At 34.1% G+C, this 24137-nt stretch overlaps 1 protein-coding gene across 1 annotated transcript in view; it reads right to left on the bottom strand.

Moving 5' to 3' along the window:
- Positions 1-23065, bottom strand: part of ANO2 (anoctamin 2) — a 214305-nt gene extending 191240 nt beyond the window's left edge. Inside the window, exons 1-2 of the mRNA XM_031938303.1 lie at positions 22988-23065; positions 19114-19221 (exon numbers count right to left, since the gene is read on the bottom strand). Coding sequence (XP_031794163.1) covers positions 19114-19221; positions 22988-23065 — 186 coding nt within the window. The remainder of the gene's footprint in view (positions 1-19113; positions 19222-22987) is intronic.
- Between the last annotated feature and the right edge of the window lie 1072 nt (positions 23066-24137).

Genomic DNA, 24137 nt, shown 5'->3' with positions numbered 1-24137 from the left:
ACTGGCAGGAAGGGAAAAAGCTAAACAGCTTTAAAGCTAAACAGAGAATTCAATATTGGATCCTTGAGGTAATAGAGAACCACTAGAGTTTATTGAGCGTAACTGTTCCCTTGCTGAGATAAAGTTCATTCTTTGTTTTTCAAAAGCAATTTAATAATATCTGATTTATATAAATGTGTGTACAAATGTGGATATATGTGTATTTGCATGTATGTGCATATATATAATACACACAACACATGTAAACATATATACATCTCTATATATGGCAGAAAATTAAATAGTGGATACTGTACCAGGAACACCAGGGTTCAAAGACCATCTATTAGCTTTGTGACTTAAGCTAATTACTTGAACTCTCAACACACTAGACAATTCTCTAATAGTACAAATTTTAGATGAAGTATTAGCTTGCAGGGATAGAGGGAATTTCCTTATGCAGGAATTCTGTCCACCGATGAAATTATAGGAATGGTGCCTATCCATTGTAAGTATTTTTGTTTTATACATATGTGTGTATATGTTTGTGTGTGTATATATATATACACACACACAAACATATACACACATGCACAAATATATACACAATATAAATACATGTTTCTATACATGTATATATATATATATATATATATATATTTATTTATTTATACATATACATATTAAATGCCAGAAGAATTAATGGGATTAACAGGATTCTAGGGACCTATTCTCAAATTTGTTATGGACACACGTTTTAGAGTAATTTACTTTGTCTCAGTTCCTAGAGGAAAACACTATTAATGTATATGAATATCACAAAGCCTAAAAATAAAAGAAAGGGGAAAAATAATTTGCTTGTTTGGGAAATGGGTTGACCCTAGTTCCTCTATAAATTGTTTCCAGAAAAGAGTTATCAGAGGGACTTTCATAACTTTGCTGTTGATTATTCACTATTCAGGACATATTCTTAGTTGGATCTAAATTAAAGAAGAAAAAAAAACCTCACCATTTGTTCCACTGATAAATGTTTGTTGAATTAAGTTGGATTGATTCCCACTCCCCAAGCCAGTCTTTATCCAAGAGATGAAATTTTCTCATAGAAGAAGAGTTTATGATCCATTCATTGCCCAAGTACCATTTTTTCCACATAAGTAACTAGTTCAGAAGACCAAAAAAATGATTAAATCAGGGACAGAAGCAAAGACCTTTTGTCTAAATCTCTTTCAGATGAGCTATTTTCAGCATCACATTGAAGTACTAAAGTTATGGATTTAGAAAGTAAAGATGGCTACATAATGTATAGCATGTTAAATACAACCTACCTTTCCCAACAGCAAGATGAAGTCATGGTCATACTTGGCACACAACCGAAATAACTACCTCAACAGTAAACGTAACTTCATTAGATACATATTCAAGAATAGTGAAGGTCCTTGGCTCTCTCAAAGAAGACAGAGCATGCAAAAGGAGAATCTCACAGAAATGAAAAATGGGGTGTAATGTTACTATAAACTCAAATTGTAAAAGCCTACTACATTTAGAGGCAGTTAGGTGATGAGTCTCAGACACTTACTAGGTGTATGATCCTGGGCAAATTAATTTTGTTTGCCGCAGTTTTTTCTTCTGCAAAATGGGGATAATATTAGCATCTACCTCCCAGGCTTGTTGTAAGAATTGCATGAGATATTTGTTAAATGCTTATCACAAGACAGTACCCAGCACATAGTAGGCTCTATATAAATATTGATGATGCTACTAGTCCTGAAATATTTCAGCAATTCTGGAGACCTCTTTATTGTTAATCTACACAGGGTAGAGAGACTAATTCATTCACGCTGAGACTTTATGATGTAGTGAAAAGAATGCTAGCTTAGAAGTCAAGATACCTGAGTCTACATATAACTCTAAGAATATTCCCCAATTTCCTCTGGAACAAGGCAATCAACAGGGATTAATTATTCAGGGGAGGACAGTACTGTAACAAAGAAAAAAAAAAACTACTCATTAAATAAAAAGTAAAAAAGCTGAGATACTTGTACTGGGATGGTTCCATAGCAGTTAGCCATAAGAAAAACCATGTAGAGAGAAGAGGTAATGAAAGTGATCAGGACAGAGTAAATTTAAATCAGGGATTGGGGTTCAGTGAGATCATGGTTTGTATATTGGGATGCATGGGACAAAATGGTATTGGGACAGTCACTGCTGTTGACTCTTCTATGGAAATAAAATGTTAAAACAAAGTACCAAGTTTGATATTTGTATGTAAAAAGACATCTTTCATCTAAATACACTTCATTTCAATTTTATTAAACCATATTGAACACATACTATGTGCACTATTTAAGACATTCCAACTGAGAATAGTTGGATCCAAATTAAAGAAAGAAAGAAAAAAAAAAAAACCTCACCATTTGTTCCACTGATAAATGTTATTGAATTAAGTTGGATTGATTCCCATTGATTTATGATACAAAAAAAAAAAAAAAAAAAAAAAAAAAGATTAAGAAGCCCTGTCTTAGATTTTAATCCCTTATTCAGCAAGGACTTTATTCATATAATTTTGGGGTATATAAAACCTAAGAACCTGTGCAAGATATGGGGATATATTGATTAATGAAAAACAACTCTTCTTTGAATTTAAATTCCTGTATCTATTACAGAATTATTTAATGTTAGGGCTGGAAGGGACTTTGTTTCTTAATCATGTTTGACTCCTTGTGAACCCATTTGAGGTTTTCTTGGTCAGGATACTGAAATAGTTTGCCATTTCCTATTCTAGCTCATTTTACAGATGAAGGATTTGAGGCAAATAGGATAAGGTGACTATTCCAGGATCACTCAGCCTGTAAATGGCTAAGACCAGATTGGAACTCAGGAAAAGGAGTCTTTCTGACTTCAGGTCCAGTACTCTGTGCACTATGGTAAACTACCTGCCCTTTAAGGGAACTTGTTAAAGGTATATTTGATCTAATCCAATTTCTTCATTTTTTACAGCTATTCAATGACTTTCCCAAGATACAATAATGCTTACATTTCTTGTTTCTGGATTCAGTGTTCTTTCTGTTTTTGTACCATAGGATGCTACCTTAATGATGCCTTAGAATATTAGCAATGAAAGATACTTTAAATACTTTCCAAACCAATATCTTTATTTTAGAGATATTTAGAGATTTTAGAGATGAGAAAATTGAGATCCAGAATGAAATATTAGCTTTCCAATTAGTAGCCACTTAATAGCAAAGACTAGACTCCATATCTCTCCTGATTCCGCTTCTAGGTATCATAGGGAGTTAAGTAGAGACTAGAGCTGAGCCTTCTATTATCATGCCCTCTTAATGGAGAAAGACCCTTCCTGAGCAAGAAAATGGAAAGCAGGTTATGTTCATTTTGCTTTTCTAATCTGCTGGCTACCCGACATTCCTTTAACCATAGCAGTATATCTAAAACCTTTCTCTTAATCATGTTACAAAATATTTACATGAATATTTGTTGCTATTGATGGTTTGTTGTTGTTATAAAGAATCTATTTTTAATAAAAAGCATATATACAAGGAAAAAATATGATGCACTTTGTTGTTTGGTTAATGATGCTTATGGAAAGCCATTTGAATTTAGGTAAAAGTTCTGGTACTATGATGCATTTGGGAACAACTTTCCCAAATTTTAGACATTATACCTAAATCATCTTTCCAAACTAAACCAATAAACTTATGTCAACCACCATATTGCTTAAGTTCAGAGGTTCTCAACCTGAGGCTCATGATACCAAAAAAAAAAAAGAAAGAAAGATTAAGAAGACCTGTCTTGGATTTTAAGCCCTTATTCAGCAAGGACTTTATTCATGTAATTTTGGGGTGTGTAGAACTAAGAACAATGCTGTGTGTAATTATGCAATGAATAATGACTTTCAGAAATGATGATTGTTGGTAATGGAATGATGGATGATGTTAGACTAATAATGACATAGATACCCATCACTCAAGCCCAGTGCTCCATTCCTGCTGGACTGACTACCAATTCCTAACCCATCCCCAAGAGAATGTAGAAGGGACAGGATGCAGAATTGCCTGATGTTTCCATTCAAGACACTAAAATCCAAACTCCCAAACAATACTAATGTTCTTTCCCTGACTCATTGCAGGTCTTTGGCCTGGTCACTGAAAAGTCCCACGCTTTTAAATATTCCAGATGGCAAATGGCTTATGGCAGTGTTGAGAGCATTAATTCATTCATGTTTATAAAAAAAAAAGCTAACTGCAATTCTTGGATGGGAACTGCTATACGCTAAGAAGTGCAAATATTTGGATGAGTACTTTGCCAGGGCAAATTTCCTGACATGAAAAATCTAAACTAAATGCAGATGCCCAAATTCATGATGATATTTATGGAAGTTGGACTGGTAGTCAGTGTGCTATTATAATAAAAATTAATTTAATGTCAAATTTCTGCAGCCACTAAAATTCTACCAACCTGAAATAATACTCTTGGAATAAGAGAATTATAAGATATATTATAAATTAAGAAGAGACCTCAGAAACCCACCTGAAAATTTTACAAGTGATCATCCCTCCTCTGCTTAAACATCTCAAAAGAGGTTATCATTTTCTATACAATTCTTCTCTTCTCCAGACTAAGCCTTCCCAATTTCTTTATCTGATCATCATAAGGAATGGTGTCAAAGTCCTTCAGCATCCTTGTTGCCAGCTTTTGGATGTTGGTCAAATTATCAGCATCCTTCCTAAACTGGTAACCAAGACTGAAAAAAATATACTTTTCAAATTTCCTTAAATCTGCAATTTATAGATAATAGATCATAGGCCTTTCCTTACAAGTGAATGTCAAAGAGTTTGCTAAGAACTTACTTAGCTTTGAGTTCTGTGCTTCTTTCTGGCTATGGAATTCCATGTTTTACAACTCACAAAGGATTGATGAAAAAAAGCCACAGAAAATGGTGGAGAAAAGGCAGGTATTTGTCTGAGATCTCCCAAGTTTCCCTCTAGCTTTAAAGAACAAATAGATTTGGGAATGGCAGAACCTACAAAAGAATAGGTGAAACAAATTTTCAGCCAAAGACAACTTAGAAGGTTGGCAGGAAAGATCTATCATGGCAGGATGAGGAAGAAGTACAGGGATATGGGTATGAGTTGACTATAATGGGATGACAGCAAAACAAATATTAAATTAAATTAAGGGAAGAGAGAGGAACACACTGGAATAAGGAGAAAGGGCTAGGAGAAATGGGGGAAATTATCCAAAATAAAAGAGGCATGAAAGAGTTTTTACAGTAAGGGGGGAAATTAATCCTTGTAGTTAAAGTCCAAATGGATTATTAATTATAAAAGTTGTATATGGATTATGATAATATAAAGTTAAAAGAGGATCCCCTATTTTTGGTAAGATCTAAAACAGGGCTTCTTAATGAGGATCCAAGGAGTCCCAAAGGATCTGTGGATAGATTTCAGGATGTCTGGAAGACTTGAATGGAAAATAAATCACATCTTTATCTTCATAAATTTTGGGTTTCCTTGTAATCTTAATATTTTATTTTATTCAATTAAAATAGTATTTTAAAAAACATCCTTAGACTTCATCGGATTGTCAAAGAATCCATGACAAAAATGCTTAAGAACACTTCTCCTGAAAGTCCCTGTCTGAGGATGGCATTAAACTGATTGCATCAAGTGACATATGTAGAATACTACAGAATAACTCAATGAGGTTCATAAGCACTCCAAAAAAGACAGCTTAACAAAAGGACAAAAAAAGAAATAAAGAATGCCTATTGCATTTATGGCATACAGTTGGATGGTGAAAGACACTGATTTATCCATCAATAAATATGTCTTTGACAGTCAATTCATATAAACATGAGTTGTGTCCAGAACTGTATAGGAGAAAAAGAACATGCTGTATTGCATTAGGGAAATGTGCTCTATTTTCAATAATTCCAAACAGCTCTCTGACACAAAAATTCATCTAATACTATAACATCAGCGATGTTACATGCTCATCATAAATCATGAACAAAGAATCAAAATAGGAGGTTATCCAAAAAGTAATGGAGAGGTGTATGGTAGGTTTCAATAGGTACCAACATACCACCAATGGTGACTCAAACAAAAAACAAAATAAAAGACTTTTTAGGAAAAGAATGCTTGGGGAAAGGAACACGTATAAGGCCTAACAAGGAGACAGCACAGTACTGCTCTGCCATCTATGAAAGCTTAAATGAGTTAGAGCATTGGTAGGTCCTTCAGGGCAGAATGATAGGAAGACGTTGGGTAAGGAGAGACTGGATTGCAATCTCTACCACAAGAGGGAGTGAATAAGGCTGATAGACTTTCTATTATAAGGAGTCAAGTCTCCTGTAGCCATAACACAAGAAGAATATGGAAAGAGATGGGCTTTGCTCCAAGCTGTGCCATTAACAAGCTATATGACTTTGGGGAAGTAATTTGACTTCACTGAAACTGAATTTACATTCTTGTAATTTAGTAGAGTAGGTAATTTTATTTTGCACTTAATAGTATTTTTTCCAATTATATGTAAAGATAGTTTTCAACATTCATTTTTGTAAGATTTTAAGTTTCAAAATTTTTCCCTCCCTCTATTCCCAAGACAGCAAGCAATCCAATATAGATTATACATGTACAATAATATTCAACATATTTTCAAACTATCAATGACCTCCTAATTGCAAAAGCTAATGACTTTTTCCTCAGTCCTCAACCTCCTTAACCTCTCCTTTGACACTGTTCACCTTGATTTCTTTTCATTTTAGGTTTCCATGATATTGCTCCCTGTGGGTTCTCCTCCTTTGCTGGATGCTCATTCATATCATGATCACTAACAATAAATATTTTCCAAGACTCTGTCCTAGTCCCTCTTCTTCCTCTATTTCATAAAATGAAATTCCCAATGGTTACAATTATTATATAGTCTTCCACCCATATAGCCCTAACCTCTATCTCTCATCTCCAACTGTCAATTAGACATCTCAAATTGCACGTTATAGACATCATAAACTCAACATATCCAAAATTCATTATCTTCCCTCCAACTCAAACTCTCTCCTCTTCCTAACTTCCCTATTACTGTCAAGAGTACAACTATCATCCCAATCACTCAGTTGTAAAACCTAGTTGTCATCCTGAACTCCTCATTCTCTCACTCTCCTTTTTCCATATCCAATCAGTTGTTATGTCTTGTCAGTTCTACTACCTAACACTTCTCTGAGAAGTTCCCTTATTGACATTGCTACCACCCTGGTGCATGCATGTCTCATCTCAAAATTACTACAATACTCTGTTGGTTGATTTTCTTGCCACAAATCTCTCTCAATTCCAACTGATCTTTCACTCAGTTGTCAAGCTGATTTTCCTAAAATGTAGCTAAAATGATATCAATAACACTATTCACCCCTCATTCAATAAACTCCAGTGGTTTCCTATTATGTCCAGCACCAAATAGTTCATCCTCCGTTCTTTTAAAATAATAGCTTTTTATTTTCAAAATAACATGCAAAGAAAGTTTTCACAAATGCTGAAAACTTTGTGTTCTAAATTTTTCCCTCCTTTTCCTCATCCCCTCACTTAGATAGCAAGTAATCCAATATATGTTAAACATGTGCAATTCTTCTATATATATTTCTACATTTATCATGCTGCACAAGAAAAATCAGATCAAAAATAAAAATCAAGCAAAGAACAACAAAGAAAGATGAAAAAACTATGCTGATGGTTTTAGATAGATGCTACTGATCATTTTAAGGAAAACTTACTTCATCCCTATATTCTTTAGTGTTTTTAATAGGAATCGGTGTAGGATTTTGTCTAATGCTTTTTCTACATTTATTGAGATAATCATATGATTTCTGTTAGTTTGTTTATTGACATATTCAATTATGCTAGCAATTTTCTTAATATTGAACCAGCCCTCAATTCTTGTATAAGTCCTACTTGGTCATGGTATATTATCCTGGTGATAACTTGCTATAATCTCTTTGATAATATTTTATTTAAGATTTTTGCATCAATATTTATTAGGGAAACTTTTATACTTGCTTTCTGTTTTGATTCTGCCTGTTTTAGGTATCAGCATCATATTTATATCATAAAAGGAATTTGATAAGATTTCTTCTTTCCCTATTTTTCCAAATAGTTTGCATACTGTTAGAATTAATTGTTCTTTAAATGTTTGAAAGAATTCCCTTGTAAATCCATTGGGCCCTGGAGAGTTTTTCTTAGGGAGTTGAATAATAGCTTGTTAAATTTCTTTTTCAAGACTGGAACTATTTAAGTAATTTATTTCCTCCTCTATTAATCTGGGAAATCAATATTTTTGTTGATATTCATCCATTTCACTTAGATAATCAGATTTATTGGCATACAGTTGAACAGAACAATTCCTAATCATTGCTCTCATTTCCTCTTCATTGGTGGAAAGTTCACCCTTTTCATTTTTGGTACTAGAAATTTGATTTTCTTCTTTCCTTTTTCTAATCAAATTAACTAAAAGTTTATCCATTTCACTATTTTTAATAAAACCAACTCAGTTTTATTTATTACTTTAAAAGTTTTCTTATTTTCAATTTTATTTATTAATCTCCCCTTTTATTTTCAGAATTTCATATTTAATTGGGGCTTTTTAATTTGTTGTCTAGCTTTTTTAGTTGAATGCCCAATTCATTGATCTTCTCTTTCTTTATTTTATTTAAATAAGCATCTAGAGATATAAAATTGCCCCTAAGAACTACTATGACTGTATCCCTAAATTTTTATATATTGTCTCATTATTGTCATTTTCTTGGATGAAATTATTGTTTTCATGACTTGTTTTACTTACTCACTTTTAGTATTAAATTATTTAGTTTCAAATTAATATTTGGTCTATTTTTCCTTGGCTCTTTGTTACATGTAATTTTTATTGTGATCTTAAAAAAAAGATGTATTTACTATTTCTGCCTTTCTGCATTTAATTTTGAGGTTTTTATGCCCTAATACATGGTCAATTTTTGTGTAGGTTCCATGTATTGCTGAGAAAAAAAGTATATTCTGTCTCCATTCAGTTTTCTCAAAAGGTCTATCATACCTAACTTTTCTAAAATTCTATTTATTTCTTTAACATCTTGTATATTTTGTGGTTCCAATCATCTAATTCTGATAGAGAGAGGTTGAGATTCTGCGCTACTATAGTTTTGCTGTCTTATCTCTTCTTGCAGCTTTCTTAATTTCTCTAGATATGTGGATGCTATATTACTTGGTGCATATATGTTTAGTATTGATATTATTTCATTATCTATGGTACCTTTTAGTAAGATGTAGTTTCCTTCCTTATCTCTTTTAATTAGATCTATTTTTTGCTTTTGCTTGATCTGAGATCAAGATTGCTACCTTTGCTTTTTTTTTTTTTTTTTTTTTTGAGCTAAAGCATAATAGATTCTGTTCTAGCCTTTTATCTTTACTCTATATGTATCATTCTAATTTCTTGGATTGGACTCCATACATATACCTGTCATTTGAATTTCTACACATCAAATATCACATACTACAAGAGAGTCTCTGATATTCCCAGTCAGCAATATTCTATCTTCCTTCAGATCTCTATTTTATCATGTTGTACAGTTAGATGTGTATGTGTGCCATTATAGTCATGGATGAACTGTCAATTTCATGAAAGCAAGGATGGTGCTTGAGATGAATATTTTTATTTTTATTCTCCTTTCAGTCAAAGTATGGTGCAAAGCACACAGTAGGCATTGAATATTTATTGAATTCCATAAGAAAAATGTCTTACTGAGAAACATGGCAGAATTAAAAGCTCCCATTTCAAAGGGACACATAAGAGAAGCACAAAAATTTAGTCATATGCTGCTTCATGCAAATCAAGTACAAGGCAGATTTTAGCATTAAATCCTTTCTGTCAGATGTGGGCCTAACTCAAAAGTACAACAGAAAAAATCACAATTCACCCCCTCCTCCCCCCAAAATCAAATGGTGGTCCCCAACACTTCCTAAGAAAGTCTTCCATTATAAAAGCTATGTTCTAACATGGCAAAAAAGAATCATTCCTGTCAGAACTGTTTTTAAGCACAACTTATATTTTTCATGTACTATGTGACTTTCAGGAAAAGTTACTTCGACATAATGATGGAAGGAAATAGGGAAGGAATCTTAGGCAATGACTTAGGTTGCATCTTTTTATTTTTTTTAATTGATCATTAAGTTTTGTTTTACAGCCTCAAAAATATATTTATCAGACTCAAATATCTATCAATTAGTTCAAACTAATTTTATATGTAAGGAAACTGAGGTCCAGACAGGTTAAATAATCTATCCATAATGACTTTGTCTAAAATATGTGTGTTACAATACTATATGATGACCAGTTCTGATGGACCTGGCCATCCTCAGCAACGAGATCAACCAAATCATTTCCAATGGAGCAGTAATGAACTGAACCAGCTATGCCCAGAGAAAGAACTCTGGGAGATGACTAAAAACCATTACATTGAATTCCCAATCCCTATATTTATGCCCACCTGCATTTTTGATTTCCTTCACAAGCTAATTGTACAATATTTCAGAGTCTGATTCTTTTTATACAGCAAAATAATGTTTTGGTCATGTATACTTATTGTGTATCTAATTTATATTTTAATGTATTTAACATCTACTGGTCATCCTGCCATCTAGGGGAGGGGGTGGGGGGTAAGAGGGGAAAAATTTGAACAAGAGGTTTGGCAATTGTTAACGCTGTAAAGTTACCCATGCATATAACCTGTAAATAAAAGGCTATTAAATAAAAAAAAAATAAAAAAATAAAATAAAATATGTGCCTTTATCTATTCTTATCTGTATATATTTTGTTCCCCTCCAGTCAATAAAATATAAGCTGCTTATGTTTGGGGATTATTTCATGTTTTGTTTCTACATTTACAGTATCTAACATAGCCCATGACACATATTATTGTTGCTGCAATCTCATCTTTGTAATCTCATTTGAGGTTTTCTTGGCAAGATACTAGAGTGGTTTGCCATTTCCTCCTCCAGTTTATTTTATAGATGAGGAAACTGAGACTTACCTAGGATCACAAAGTTAAGTATCTGAGGACAGATTTAAACTCAAGAAGATGACTCTTCTTGATTCTATTCATGGTATCACTTTTCTTGATTCTATTCATGGTATCACTTAGCTGCCTCTATAAAACACAGCAAATGTTTTAAAATGCTTCTTGAGGGACTGACTGATAAAGTTAGATATAACAAAAGAGAGAAGGTAACTTTATTCAAGAGATTCAAATGGGTATAATTATCCAACATATGGGTCATCCAAATCACATCCCACCTTTGTCCAAAAACGCAGAGAAAAGAACTAAGAATCCCACCATCATCTTTCTCAGGACCTCCCTCTCTCTAAGCTTCCTGTTGTTGCTGTCTTCCTCCTTGTCAAAAGCAGCAGTCATACATAATGTATTTCCTATGTGTGTTTGCTGCTAGAGCCAGAGGCATCTGCTGTAAATGTTTTAGCTACTTTAACTTTAGATGAGTTCTCTTTTGAAATAACTGTCCCCAGGCTGGTGTGCTGCAACACTAAATTAACACACATCTCATCTGAAGTTCTCCTCTTGGCAAATGTTCTTCTAGTTTCAATGCTTCTTATAAAACATTCATTGAGTATAATACAACAAGCAAGTCAAGGGAATACCTGGAGGACAGGTCCTTTCATCCTTATAGGTTAAATACTTGACTGAAAACTAGTTCTATGATGTAAATTCCAGGAATAAGTTAAACAGATTGTTATTTTTAAAGTCTCTTTTAATGCTGGTAAATGATTCAAGCAAAGGTTACATTAGCATTTGTACTTGCCACACAACAGTCGTTCAACTCGCAAGTATCAACCACGTTGGGGACTTCTTTCAAAATAGTTCTTCCAAATTAGTTTCTCTTTTAGAACTAAATAAAAGTATCAGAACTAGACAAGACCACAGCAGTCATCTCATCAAACTCACTTATTGTACAAATGAAGAAACTGAGGCTAAAAGAGGTCAATGTTCACAGAGCCTGTAACTGAAGCCTAGGTCTTTCAACTCCATATAGGTCAACTCCATATCAGTGCTCTTTTCATTTGATTACATTTGCAACAAATTAGTCACTCCAATGGTTACTTCTTTCTCCTTCATTTAAAGAGACATTTAATAAGTTCCTATGATGTGCAAGAAAAAAGAGCTACAAAGCCAATCTAACTACTCATGCCCTTGCCCTCTCCTTAGCCACTGAAGCCTTCAAATTCCCAGGTCTTAATATGTGTCTCACAGGTAAAATTTATTTTATATATTGTTTCCCCCAGTATAAATAAACTCCTTGATAGTAAGAACTCATTTTTTTTATCTGTATTCTCAGTACTTAGGATACTACTTGACACATGGTAAGCACTTAATAATTGTACTTAATCCATTCATCTCATTTTTTTTCAATGAAAAACAATCCCTTCCTATAAAATATTGCCATCTCATTCTAATATAGAGAAACAATAGCTACCTAGACAAGTACAAAGAAGAAAATATGGAGAAGGGGGAGAAGGAGAAAGGAGAAAAAGAAAAAGGGGAAGAAGGGGGAGAGGAAAAACCATAGGAGAGAGACAGTAAGAAGAAAAAGAGAGAGAAGCAGTGAGGGAAAGATGAAAAGAGAGACAGAGGAGGGGACAGAGACAGAGGCAGAGACAGAGAGTGAACATGTTTACAAGTATAAAGATCAGGATCAGGAAAAACTCCTTGTTGCAGGCACCATCTCAATTAATCCTTGAAAGAAACTAAAAATTCTGAGAACTAGAGAAATGAGAGATGGAATGCTGAATTTGGGTAGAAGTATACAACCAGTGTGGCTAAAAACAAAGAGTAAATGAAGGGGAATAATGTGAAATAAAGTGGGAAGACATATGAAATAAAATGGGAAGAGAAGACTGGAGTTAAACAGTTCAAACCTTTGAATGCCAAGTCAAGAGCATTATACCAGAGAAAACAGGGAGACAATGAATATTCATGAATAGGGGACTACTTGAATGACCAAGTATGATCATATTTATACTTGAGAAGGTTATTTTGGCAAGTGAGGGAGGTTCTAATTAGGGGAAATAATCAGTTTTAGAAAAACTTTTGGAAAAAATATATAGAATAACATTAATTTGCATGTGTCTAGAGATATTTGCTCTCCATTCCCTAGAGGATATCAGGCAAATGACTATTTATCCTCTAACATAGTCCTGAGCTAGGAAAACATCAATAATTATAAATCTAGAAGGCAGAACCAGGAACTTTTCTTTGTCTTGTTATTTTTCCTCTTTCTTCAAGATGGAAACAAAAAGTTCCACAAAAGGAAATTGGAATTTTTTTCCTTCTGCAATTCACAATAAAGACAATTCTACTGTATCAGATTGAAGATTGTGAGGTACATGAACTGATAATTATCTTTCATTATTTTCCCCAAAACTTATGTTTTTGAATTCTCCTAATTGTTCAAAATTACATTAAGACATTATTCTTGGTTATATCTCCCTTGCCACATGAACCAATCAGTTGCTAAATCTTGTCTTGACTGTCTCTGAAATATTTTTCGTTTCGCTCTCCTTTTCTCTCCTCACACAGCCACTACCCTAGGTGAATATGTATTCCACACTTAGAATGTACTTTCCATCTCTTGTTCACTTCTCAAAATTCCTTGTTTCCTTCAAAATTCTACTCATGACACATTTTACATAAACCCTCTTTTGGTCTTTGCTAGACATAGACAAGAAAGACATAAAGTCTTTCTTGCTTCCTATCCAATTGCTAGTATCCTTCTCCTCCAAAATTTATCTTATGTTAATCATGAATATATTTTGTATTTGTTTGTTTGTGAATATATTGTCACTCAAAAAGAATGTAAGGGAAGAACGATTTTGTTTCTGTCTTATGTTTCCAGCACCTAGGAGAGGGCCTAGAAAAGTATTTCTTGATAAACTGATCCAAGTAGCATCTGCCACTCATCCCTATTTATCCCAAAATCATGTAACTTTGCCAATACCAGTTCTTTCCTCTGTAAAAATGGGAATAATCATACTTGGACTACATACTCTATAAGGTTATTTTGATAAAAATTACTGTGTAGCCATATAAATATGGATGAAGGGATTTTAACCTAGGCTTTCAAGAGCCAATTTAATCAATACACATACATCAAGAACCTACTAAAGTGCTAGTTACTGTGTTAAATGCTGGGAATAAAAAGAAAGACAATCAGAAAACTTTATTATAATATAATTATTCTATTATTCTATTATAGGATTAACTGATGGTAAAAACATTTACAAATTCTTGGTGCTAGTACTAACTCTTGACCTGCATTAAGAGAGGTAGAGCTTTTAGGAAGAAAGAGGTGAGAATTTCCCCATATTTTATTCTTGCCAATTTGTATCTGAAATGTTGTATTCAGTTCTGGGTACCACAGATAATGAAGATTTTGATAAGCTATCTATAAGTAGGAAGCCAGGAGGGTTAAATGGCTTGAGTCTATTCTGCAAAAAAATCAGTTGAAGTAACCAGGGACACTCAGCTTGGAAGAAAGAAATCTTGGACAGATATGAAAGCTCTCTTCAAGTAGTTTTTATACATCTGCCAAAAATGGCTTTTATACAGAGAGGGATTAGGCTTATTCTTTTTACTCCCAGAGGACAATACAAGGAGTGGTGGATGAAGGCTAAAAATAGGCATATTTAAGTTTGAGATCAGGAAAAATTTCTGAGTAGATCTAACTATATGTAGAATGGGTTGCCATTGGAACTAATGGGTATTCCCTAACTGGAGGCACTTTCAGATAAAGATTGCATGATTACTTTGAAGGGGGAATATTGTCTTGGATTGTATTTTGAGGGAGGGGTATAAGATTTGGACAAAATGGTTTTTGACATTTTGCTTTCTAACTTTAAAATTCAATTATTCAGGTTATTCCCAAGGAAATCCTAGTTTTTATTAGGATTTACATTTTAGAAACTTTTTTGGAAACATTTCTAAACTTATAAGCCATTTAGTCTAATCCTGTGATTCTATACAATATGAAAATGAAATTGAGAATTCTCAAGATTTTAGAAAAGATGCAGGGGAGAAAGAATGAAGTAGGAGAGGGTAAGGAAAGATGGAGAGGAAAAGAGAGAGGGGAGGAAAGAAGGGAGAGAGAGAGAGGGAGGGAGAGGGAGATGGAGAAAGAAGGGAAAGGAGAGGAGGAGAGGAGAGAGAAATGGGAAAGAAGGGAGAAAGGGAGTGGGGGAGAACCAAAAGCCAGTGTAGGTATAAAACCAAGGCAGGTCTAGGGAGTATAAGAGACTTATATATCAGGGTCACAGAATAACTCTTGAGACTTCTTTGTTGTTTATCACAGAGTTACCTTTCCTGCTTATTTACCAAGTTGAAAACTGTAATATAAACCTACTTAAAAGTGGCTGCCTACAAACAAGGAAATTTTTTTTTTCATTAAAAGGAAAATTTTATAGCCTAGTTCATCAATATTTTTAGCACTTCATTCCAACTGCTGGAATCTTAGTAAATACTGTAATATTATAACATATTTCAAATCAACAAATATTTCTAGTGTAAGGTGCCATATTAGGAACTAGAGAAATAAATTTAAAAAATAAAACATTTCTTGCCTACAAAGAGCTTACATTCTATTAATGAGATCTAACACATACATAATTAAGTATAGAGAAGTAAAATTTAAAAAGTACAGTGAAGGATTAAACCAAGAACTGAAAGAGATTAGGATAGGTTTTACAAAGGAAGTGATGTTTGAGTTGAAAGTTGAAGAAAACCAAAAATTCTTAGATGAAAAAAAAAAAAAGTATATGGCAGAAATGAGAAACAATTTGTGAAAATATTCCAGAATGGAGATAGATACAATGGCATGACCTGGGTCTTGGCAATAATTTTGGCTGCTCTCTGGAATGTAGAATAAAGGGAGGAGTGACTATGAAGGATAACACTTGGGAAATTATTAAAGAATAAGGCAAAGGCCACAACCAGGGTAATGACTGTGTGAATAAAGAGAAGAAAATTCTTACAAGAGATATGATTGGTGAGGGCTTCAGAGTATAAAATGAGTATCTAAGATGAAGAGAGTAACCTCAATAGAAATAGGAAAATTTGAAGAAGATATAGCCTTAGAGAAAACACCTTGAGTTTTACATTAAACATTTTTAACTTGAGATCCTTACAGGGCATCCAGAAGGAGATATCCAGCAAGCAATTGGTGATATGGAAGGAGTCAAAAGAGGTGTTGGATTGAATGTATAGATTAGGGGTCATATGCTTTAAAATAGTACCTGAATCCCATGGGAGCTAATAAGATCTACAAAAGAACACAAGTAGAAAGCTTTGTCTAGGAGTACTCATACTAAATCAGAAAGAGATGGACAGTTATCTAGTGAAGAGGACTCCAAAGAAGTGTTTAGACAAGGAGGAAGAGAATCAGTAAAGAACAGCAGCAAGAAAACCAAGTGAGCCAATGGTATCAAACTTTATGAGAGGTCATGAAGGACAAGAACTAAGAAGAGGTTAGCACATTTTAACACTGCTATTAAGTTCAAAGTTTAGTTTGATTCAAGTGATATACAGAAACTTCATTGCAAAGGATTGGCAAATGAATGGATAGTGAGGAAGTAAAGACAGCAAATACAGACAAATGTTTTAGGAGATTGATAATGAAAGGAAACAAAGGGGGATTTTGGAGATGACAACTTTAAAAATGGCCAAACCAAGAAATTTTTTTAATTGTGTATTTGTATTTTAAGGATGGAGCAGAATATGTGAACCAATATGCTATTATATGAATCCTAAAATTTCCATCTTTTATCATCTTCGCCAATTGTATGGATTAGAAATCATATAAAGACATAGCAGGTAAGGTAGCTGTGTGAACAAGAGGCAAACTGTACAGCTCCCATAAACTTGCATTTTAATTAAACCCTGAAGTTTCTACTAGATTGAATAATGATCACAAAATCCTTGAAGAAAATATAATGACTTCTTCCATCTCAGAATGGCATAAAAGGTCAAACAGCAAAAGGGCAACAGGGAAAGGAAATACCATTAAAATCAGTACCAGCACAGGATAACCTCCCACCATAACCAGAGATGGTCCAAGAATCTATACAGCCCACAAGGCTCTGTTAAGGCCACAAGATCAAATACCCTCTCAAGAAAGCCCCAGAGTGGTTAGAAAGGTCCTGTCTTCCCTTTCCTGCAGGGACTTTAAAAATCCTAGAAAATGGAAGTAAGCAGAAACCAATTCAAAAACTACAGGGCTTAGTTGGGGATACTTGGGGTCCAGCGATTCTGTTGTCCTCACACAGGGGCTGAGGGGATATGCTGCATGGTACCACAAAGAATCAGGATCTTAGCCCTAACAGCTAGAGTTGAGATTAAGCAGGAATAACCACTTCACCTAAAACATCAGCAAGGGGCAGAACCCAGCTTTAGTATTAGTCCTAATTCAAAAACTAAAACTGAAGAATATTTAAAGCAATAAATTCACTGGAGAATATAAAAAATCATTTAGATCTCACAGTACCCCAAAAGAAAGAACGATTAACTCAAAAATAAGTACAAGCAGGGATTCAAATGAAATATATTTAAAGGTAAGTAGTATGAAATTTTTAAAAAAAATGACATAAGATTCTCTGATTCTATGAAAGCACCTACTTATTAGCTCAAATCTAAGTAAGCCAAATAAAATAGGTGGCTTATTTATTTCAGGTCTAGGAAAATGTAGAACACTCTGAAAGCACACAGGATTTAGCCAAAGAGCTCTGTCCTTCATTACCTGGGTGAACAAGGCAAGCCTTTCTTGCCTCAGTTTCTTCATCTGTAAAGTGATAGAGTTGCTTTGATGCATTCTATAATGCTATCCAAGTGTAAATCTATGATTTTTTGTAAATAGGAGGCAGGGAGGAGAAACACAGGACAGAGAGAAATTCACTGGGGGGGGGGGGGGGGGTTGGAAAGGCAGGAATAGAGAAGAATAAGGAGGGAGGAAGGAAAATGAAAGAGAGAAAAAGAGAGAAGGAAAAGAAATACTTCAAAAGTATTTGAAATGAAGAGAACAATGAAAATAATACCATTTGATGAACATTCCCCGATAGTGATGCTGTTGTTGTCCGAGGTAGTGGTAGTAAAAGTAATGATTATTTTTCCTAAGAACATATTGATCATTTTCAAACAACACAACTCTGAGCAAGCAGAAAGTCTCTCTGTCTTATACTGAAGTCTTGTTAAAGAGAGAGCCTGTATTCTGGGGTTTTTTTAAATACCATATTTCTTTGCCTTTGGCTTTGCATAATTTTGCATGTTAAGATGGATGTCCTATATAAAATGAAATGAAATTAATTCAAGACAAATTTGAATTCATATACAAGATGCAACAAGGGCAAATTGAAAAATAAACAGATTTTTAAAAACTCATAATTTTACTCAGTCCATATTAGACAGGAACAAAAACACAAAAGTAAAGGGTTGAAAATAGATGAGGAAAACTGAGGAGACATATACCATCTACTGTATCTTCTTGAATGTCTCCAAAGCATCATTCAAGTTCAAAACACAACATAAATGATGACCTATAACCAGTATCATATGTGTGAATTTTCAAGGATTCCTGAGTAAGCAACAAGATACTAGAGATTGGGATAACTGCTTAGATGGCTGAATTGTGGCTTGCTATTTTAAGCCATAAGAGCAATTTTGTGTCATATCCCCTGAAATTACTATTGAACCCAGAAGTTCAAGAATTTGATATAGTGAAGAACAAGGTTTAGATTGCCTTCCTTCCTTTTCCTTGCATACTCTATTTACTTTTCATATAGTAAAAAAAATTGTCAAGAACAAAACACTGACCAAAGTATGACTGATAACTGTTTCCTACAAGTCTTATTTGCAGTAATGGAAAGAAATATCCAATTCTCATTTTATTTTACCTCATCATTAAGAAGGAAACTAATCCATCTCCAACATTCTAAGCTTTCATTTATCAGGTAGGTCCAGAAACAACAAGAAAATAACCTTGGGAAGCTAAAATGAATAAGGATAAATAAACACCAATAACTTACCTCGTCATCACTCTCAGTTTTATCTGTTTCCATTTTTTGGACAAGGGACTTATTCTCTTTCAGCATCTTTTCTCGAACTTTAGTTTCATACTCTGGCCGGGAGTGTTCCTAAAACATAAAATAAGAGCAGGAGAGAGAGATAGTGAGGAAATTTTAAAAGAAGAGTTTTTAGCCAATGGAAAATAGCCAAACATCACAAATACATGAAAACTATGGTTCAGGGTGAGCAAGATAAGCCATTAACTGTTACTGACCGATCACAAGGAGTGGGAACCAAAAACACAACAGAGAACAAGGGAAGAAGGAAAACACAGACATTTGTCACCACAATGAAAACCAAACCTGAGTATTCTCCTTTGTATAGTGCAGATGTTAAGAAAAGAAAGAGGATACATTAACAGGTCAGCTGCTTCAAAAGAAAACCACATGCTTTTTATCACAAACAGTTTAGCTGAAAACATAATAGTGATGCTGATCATCCTACCAAAATCAGCTTATACCCAAAACATGAAGACTCAGTCATCTCTGAGGTAGAAGACCAAATGTGTCCCTTCTACTTGCAAGTAAAGCACAGCTATTTGAATTCCATCATTCTACTTCCCCAAAGAGCTGATGATAAACATCAAAAAGGAAACCATATAGATAGCCAAGGTAATGACAGGATCAGTGAGTTGAGATGAGAGGAGTCATTGGATCCTAAAACAAGTGAAGGTTCAACTATCACTCCTATTCCTTAACTCTATCACTAATTTGTTGAGAATACCATTCATTAGACCATCTCTCTCCACCAAATCCCCAGCAATCATCCTCCAAAATGATTTTTATACCCATCTAGTCAGCCATCTTGTGAACTAGAAGGCAAGATCCCAACAAAGGAGAAAAAGTACTTAGAAAAAAATGTTGGATCCTTTTTAGTTCTGATTCTAAGGTACAAGGCATATTTTTCCTTAGGTGAGAATACAGGAAATTGAATAATAACCAACTATTCTTAGAGGCATTACTGAAATCAAAATCTAACTGGAGTGGGCAGGGAATATCTGGAAAAAATACTGGAAATGAGATGTTGGTTCCGATTTGGCTTGTGCCCTTACATTATTTGCATATTTGCATAACGTTAGAGTGATTTAAGCTCTTGAAACTGTATAGTTTCCTCATTAGTCCCCACCTCCAAAACTCCCATTCAGATCTAGAAATCTACATCCTTTCCTTTATTTTCAAGACTACCTATTTACTCTAATCACTGGATTCAGATCTGGATCCAGATTCAGAAATCATCAATCCAGTAGTTATATTTTATAAAATGTCAAAGAAAGTTAAGTGATTTGGACAAAAATCAACAAGTAGTAATTACTCTGTTTTGCACTTAAAAGTCACTACTGTATATAATAGCAATTCTGTATTGATATCTCACCTAAATTCCCTGATGATAAGAACTTTATGCTCTCTAGATTTTTTGTGTCCTTCATTGTACCTACACTGTAAGTGTTTATTTAATACATGTTTTGTTTTAAGTATAATGGCTGGGATTTAAATTCAGGCTCAATAAATTGAAATCCCAGGACCTTTTCTATAACACATTACCATTAACTTTCATCTCTTTCCAGTCTGGATCCTGTGTTCCAGTTATATAAACTTGTTAATAACTTGCCAAGGAGTATATCTCCAAATTATATTCCCTCTTGTCTTCAATTCTTCATTCAGATCATTTACCTTTCTCCTAAACATTTTTTCACTCATTTTCACAACCCTGTTCAAGACTCAAACAAGAAACCATCCTTGACTTAGGCTACCCTTACTTTATGGCACAAAGTACATTAATTATGTGCTTTTTGACAATAGTCCTGTTATAAAATCCTTTAGAGATGTGAGGTCTATCTTTATCTCCTTTTCCATAATAAGCAATACAAGGACCTACACCCATTGGACCCTTCCTCCACAGCATGTGACTAAATTGATTTGTAGAACCCCTCCTAACAAGAGGGGTATCCTTGGTTGTATCTGCTCACTTTACAATTTTTTTCAACTTTGGTCAGGCTTCAGCTTGCCAAATATTTCTATAATCAAATATTTTCATATATAACCTATGAAAATGATGATGATGATGGTAGTTCATATTTCCATAGTACTTTAAGGTTTACCTAGCTCTGTGTTTACATTATTGAAAAATTAACACCTCCATTTTGCATATGAAGAAACCTGGGCTCAAAGAGTGGTGCTATTGTGATTAGTGTCTCAGCTAAGACCAAGATTCTAACTCTGGGTTTTCTCTAACTATATGTAACTTTAAGCAAATCATCTTACACTGTTGTCTCTTATCTGTAAAATGAAATGATTGATCTAAATGATATGATCCTTTCAAATTCAAAGTCTGGAGATGTTTGGTTTGGAGATTGTTATTGATTGCAACTTCAACACTGGGCAATCTTGGGCAAAACACTTTGCTACTCTAGACAAAGGCCCAAAGAAAGGTTTCTTCACCCTAAAAATGAGAGAATTAGATTAGCTGCTCTGGAAGCCCCTCAAAGTTCTCACATTCTTTGAAAGAGAGATAGATCAGTTAGGAAATCAAGAAATAACTGATATATGTAGCTAGGAATTTCTTTGCCTCGAGTCACAAAAAAGTACTATAGGATTCAAGAACACAGAAAACCTACTATTTTTATTAACTACACACCACTCACCATTTCTCTGTCAGAACATGGAGGGGAGAGTTTTCTACTCATGTGGCAGCTGCTTCAACATTTACAGCTGATCTTTATGAACAGATACTAAATCTCTCTTGCCCACCGTCACCACATGCCATCTGAAGCCACATTTCAGTAACCCTTTCTCTAAAACCAATACCCCTAAAGATTAATAAATAGTACCTGTGGCTAAGGAAAGCTGTGGAAAGCAAAACAAATTGGACTAGCTGGATTCCATTACTAATTGCAGTCAGAAAGAAAATCATTTTGGCAAAGTTGGAAAAACTATGAGATTTGGAGTCATGGGAGGTACCGACATTTGAATTCTGGCTCTGCTACTTATTACACGTACCTTCATGCTTTCTATTTATCATCAGCACCCAACAAAACACCAGTTGTCTCATAACACCCTGAAGCAATTTTCTTTTTAGGTTAATATTATTTGTTCTGGAAAACTTGTCTTTAGGAGAATCCACCCTTAACCTTTTTGTTCTTATCCCAGTTTCCCACAGCCAAAATGATCTGCCAGAACTTTTGTTATTCTTTCCATCAATGTTAAGGAAGATTTGACAATTAGTTCCGTCACCTCATTCATACCCAATTCCCAAGATGGTGCAAGCAATCTTACAGAAGATACTTGGGTATACACATAAAAAAGTTCAAGGCCAGTAAATACCAAAGTCTTTGAGAGACCACTTATAGCCAGGTAGTGAGATTAGTGTTCCTTGTCTCCAAGGAAACAAAAGTCCTAAAATACCATTTATAATTCTTTTAAAGATTTATATCTATGTTAATCAAGATTTATCTGATTCATTGCTTTTATTATGATTGGAGATAGAGAGTTGACAGGGAGAAACTCCAATTCAAGGTTACCCCCAAAGCCCAATGCTTGCCAGTGATACAACTTTATTTCATAGAAGATGATATTGATGTCAATGCTGTAAAGTAACCCATACATATAACCTGTAAATAAAAGGCTATTAAATAAAATTTTAAAAAAAGAAGATGATATTGAGGCAGCTGAATGAAAATCTGACTTAATATGACTGGTATTCCAGGGGCATCTCATTCAGAAAGCCATGCAAAGAGTAGAAGTATCAAATACCAGATGTTTTCCCTCTCTATCCCCCTCTCCTCAAGATAGCAGAAACTCCCAGGGGAAGGGGAGAAAGATGTATAAGAAAACTTACTTCTTCTTCTTCTATGCCAGTCAGGTCCCAGAAGTAGCCTAGTCTCATCTGTAGCCGCTTCCAGTTTTCAAGAAACATGGTAGCTTAGAGTAAAGAAGTGTGTGTATGAGACAGAAAGAGACAGACAGAGAGACAGACAGAAAGAGAGAGAGAGAGAGATGTTAGTTAATTCAGATTTTTCAAGATAATACTCCTTTCTACCCTTATGCTTCAAACTGGAGCCTGTCCTGTTCCTTTATAAAATTTAATTTATCCCTTTACTTCTAAATAAAACCAAATCCAAAGCAAATATTCCACATTTTCAAGTACCAATAGATATGCAATGAACCTCACTTTCCTCCCACACACATATTTCGATCCTTAAATTATAGAAATAATGAATGAAAGGAAAAAGTCCATTGACAGTGGAATGATGACAACAGACACAGAATGAATTAGGAGATATTCTAAAGATGTAAAAGAGGTTCACAAAAAACCTACATCTATGTCTTTTTACTAGTGTACAATCTCATGCTCTGAGTTGTGTTTTTTTGTTTTGTTGTTGTTGTTGTTTTACTTATTTCAAAAAAAAATCTAAGTATGAACTAACTCCAGATGTCTGAAAATTCTTTTGTCCTTATCCTCATGTGACTCAAGAGAACCTCCATAGGACTATAATCCAATTCTCTTGCTTCTCTGAGGTCACAGAGGTAGTAAGTTCCAAATTAGGAATCCATATATTCTTCATAAACCTAATGATAAGCTAAGGAGACTTTGCACCAGAACAATGAGTATTGTCTTTGTATTTCCAGGGTTATCTGGCAAAGTGCCTGACACATAATGAGCCTTAATAAATACCCTATCTCTCTAGCCATCCATGTAATCCAGTTATATGATATAGAAATAATAAGAATGAAGGTAATCATAAGGAAGCCCATAGTTTACAGGATTAGGACATATCTGTCATACCACATCTCAGTATTGTGTTCAATTCTGGGAGCCACATTTTATGAAGAATATTTGAAGAATATGAAAGAATCAAATGATTCTTCAATTTTGACATCAATTTGATTCAAATCAAATCAAATTTGATTCTTCAATTTTACAGTAGCAAATATATTGGAGGCCTAGGAGATGTACTTGACAGAATGATGGATCTAGACTCAAGAAG

This window comes from Sarcophilus harrisii, chromosome 5, assembly GCF_902635505.1.
Source record: "Sarcophilus harrisii chromosome 5, mSarHar1.11, whole genome shotgun sequence".
Lineage (NCBI taxonomy): Eukaryota > Metazoa > Chordata > Mammalia > Dasyuromorphia > Dasyuridae > Sarcophilus > Sarcophilus harrisii.
This window is presented reverse-complemented; position numbering and strand designations above follow the sequence as displayed.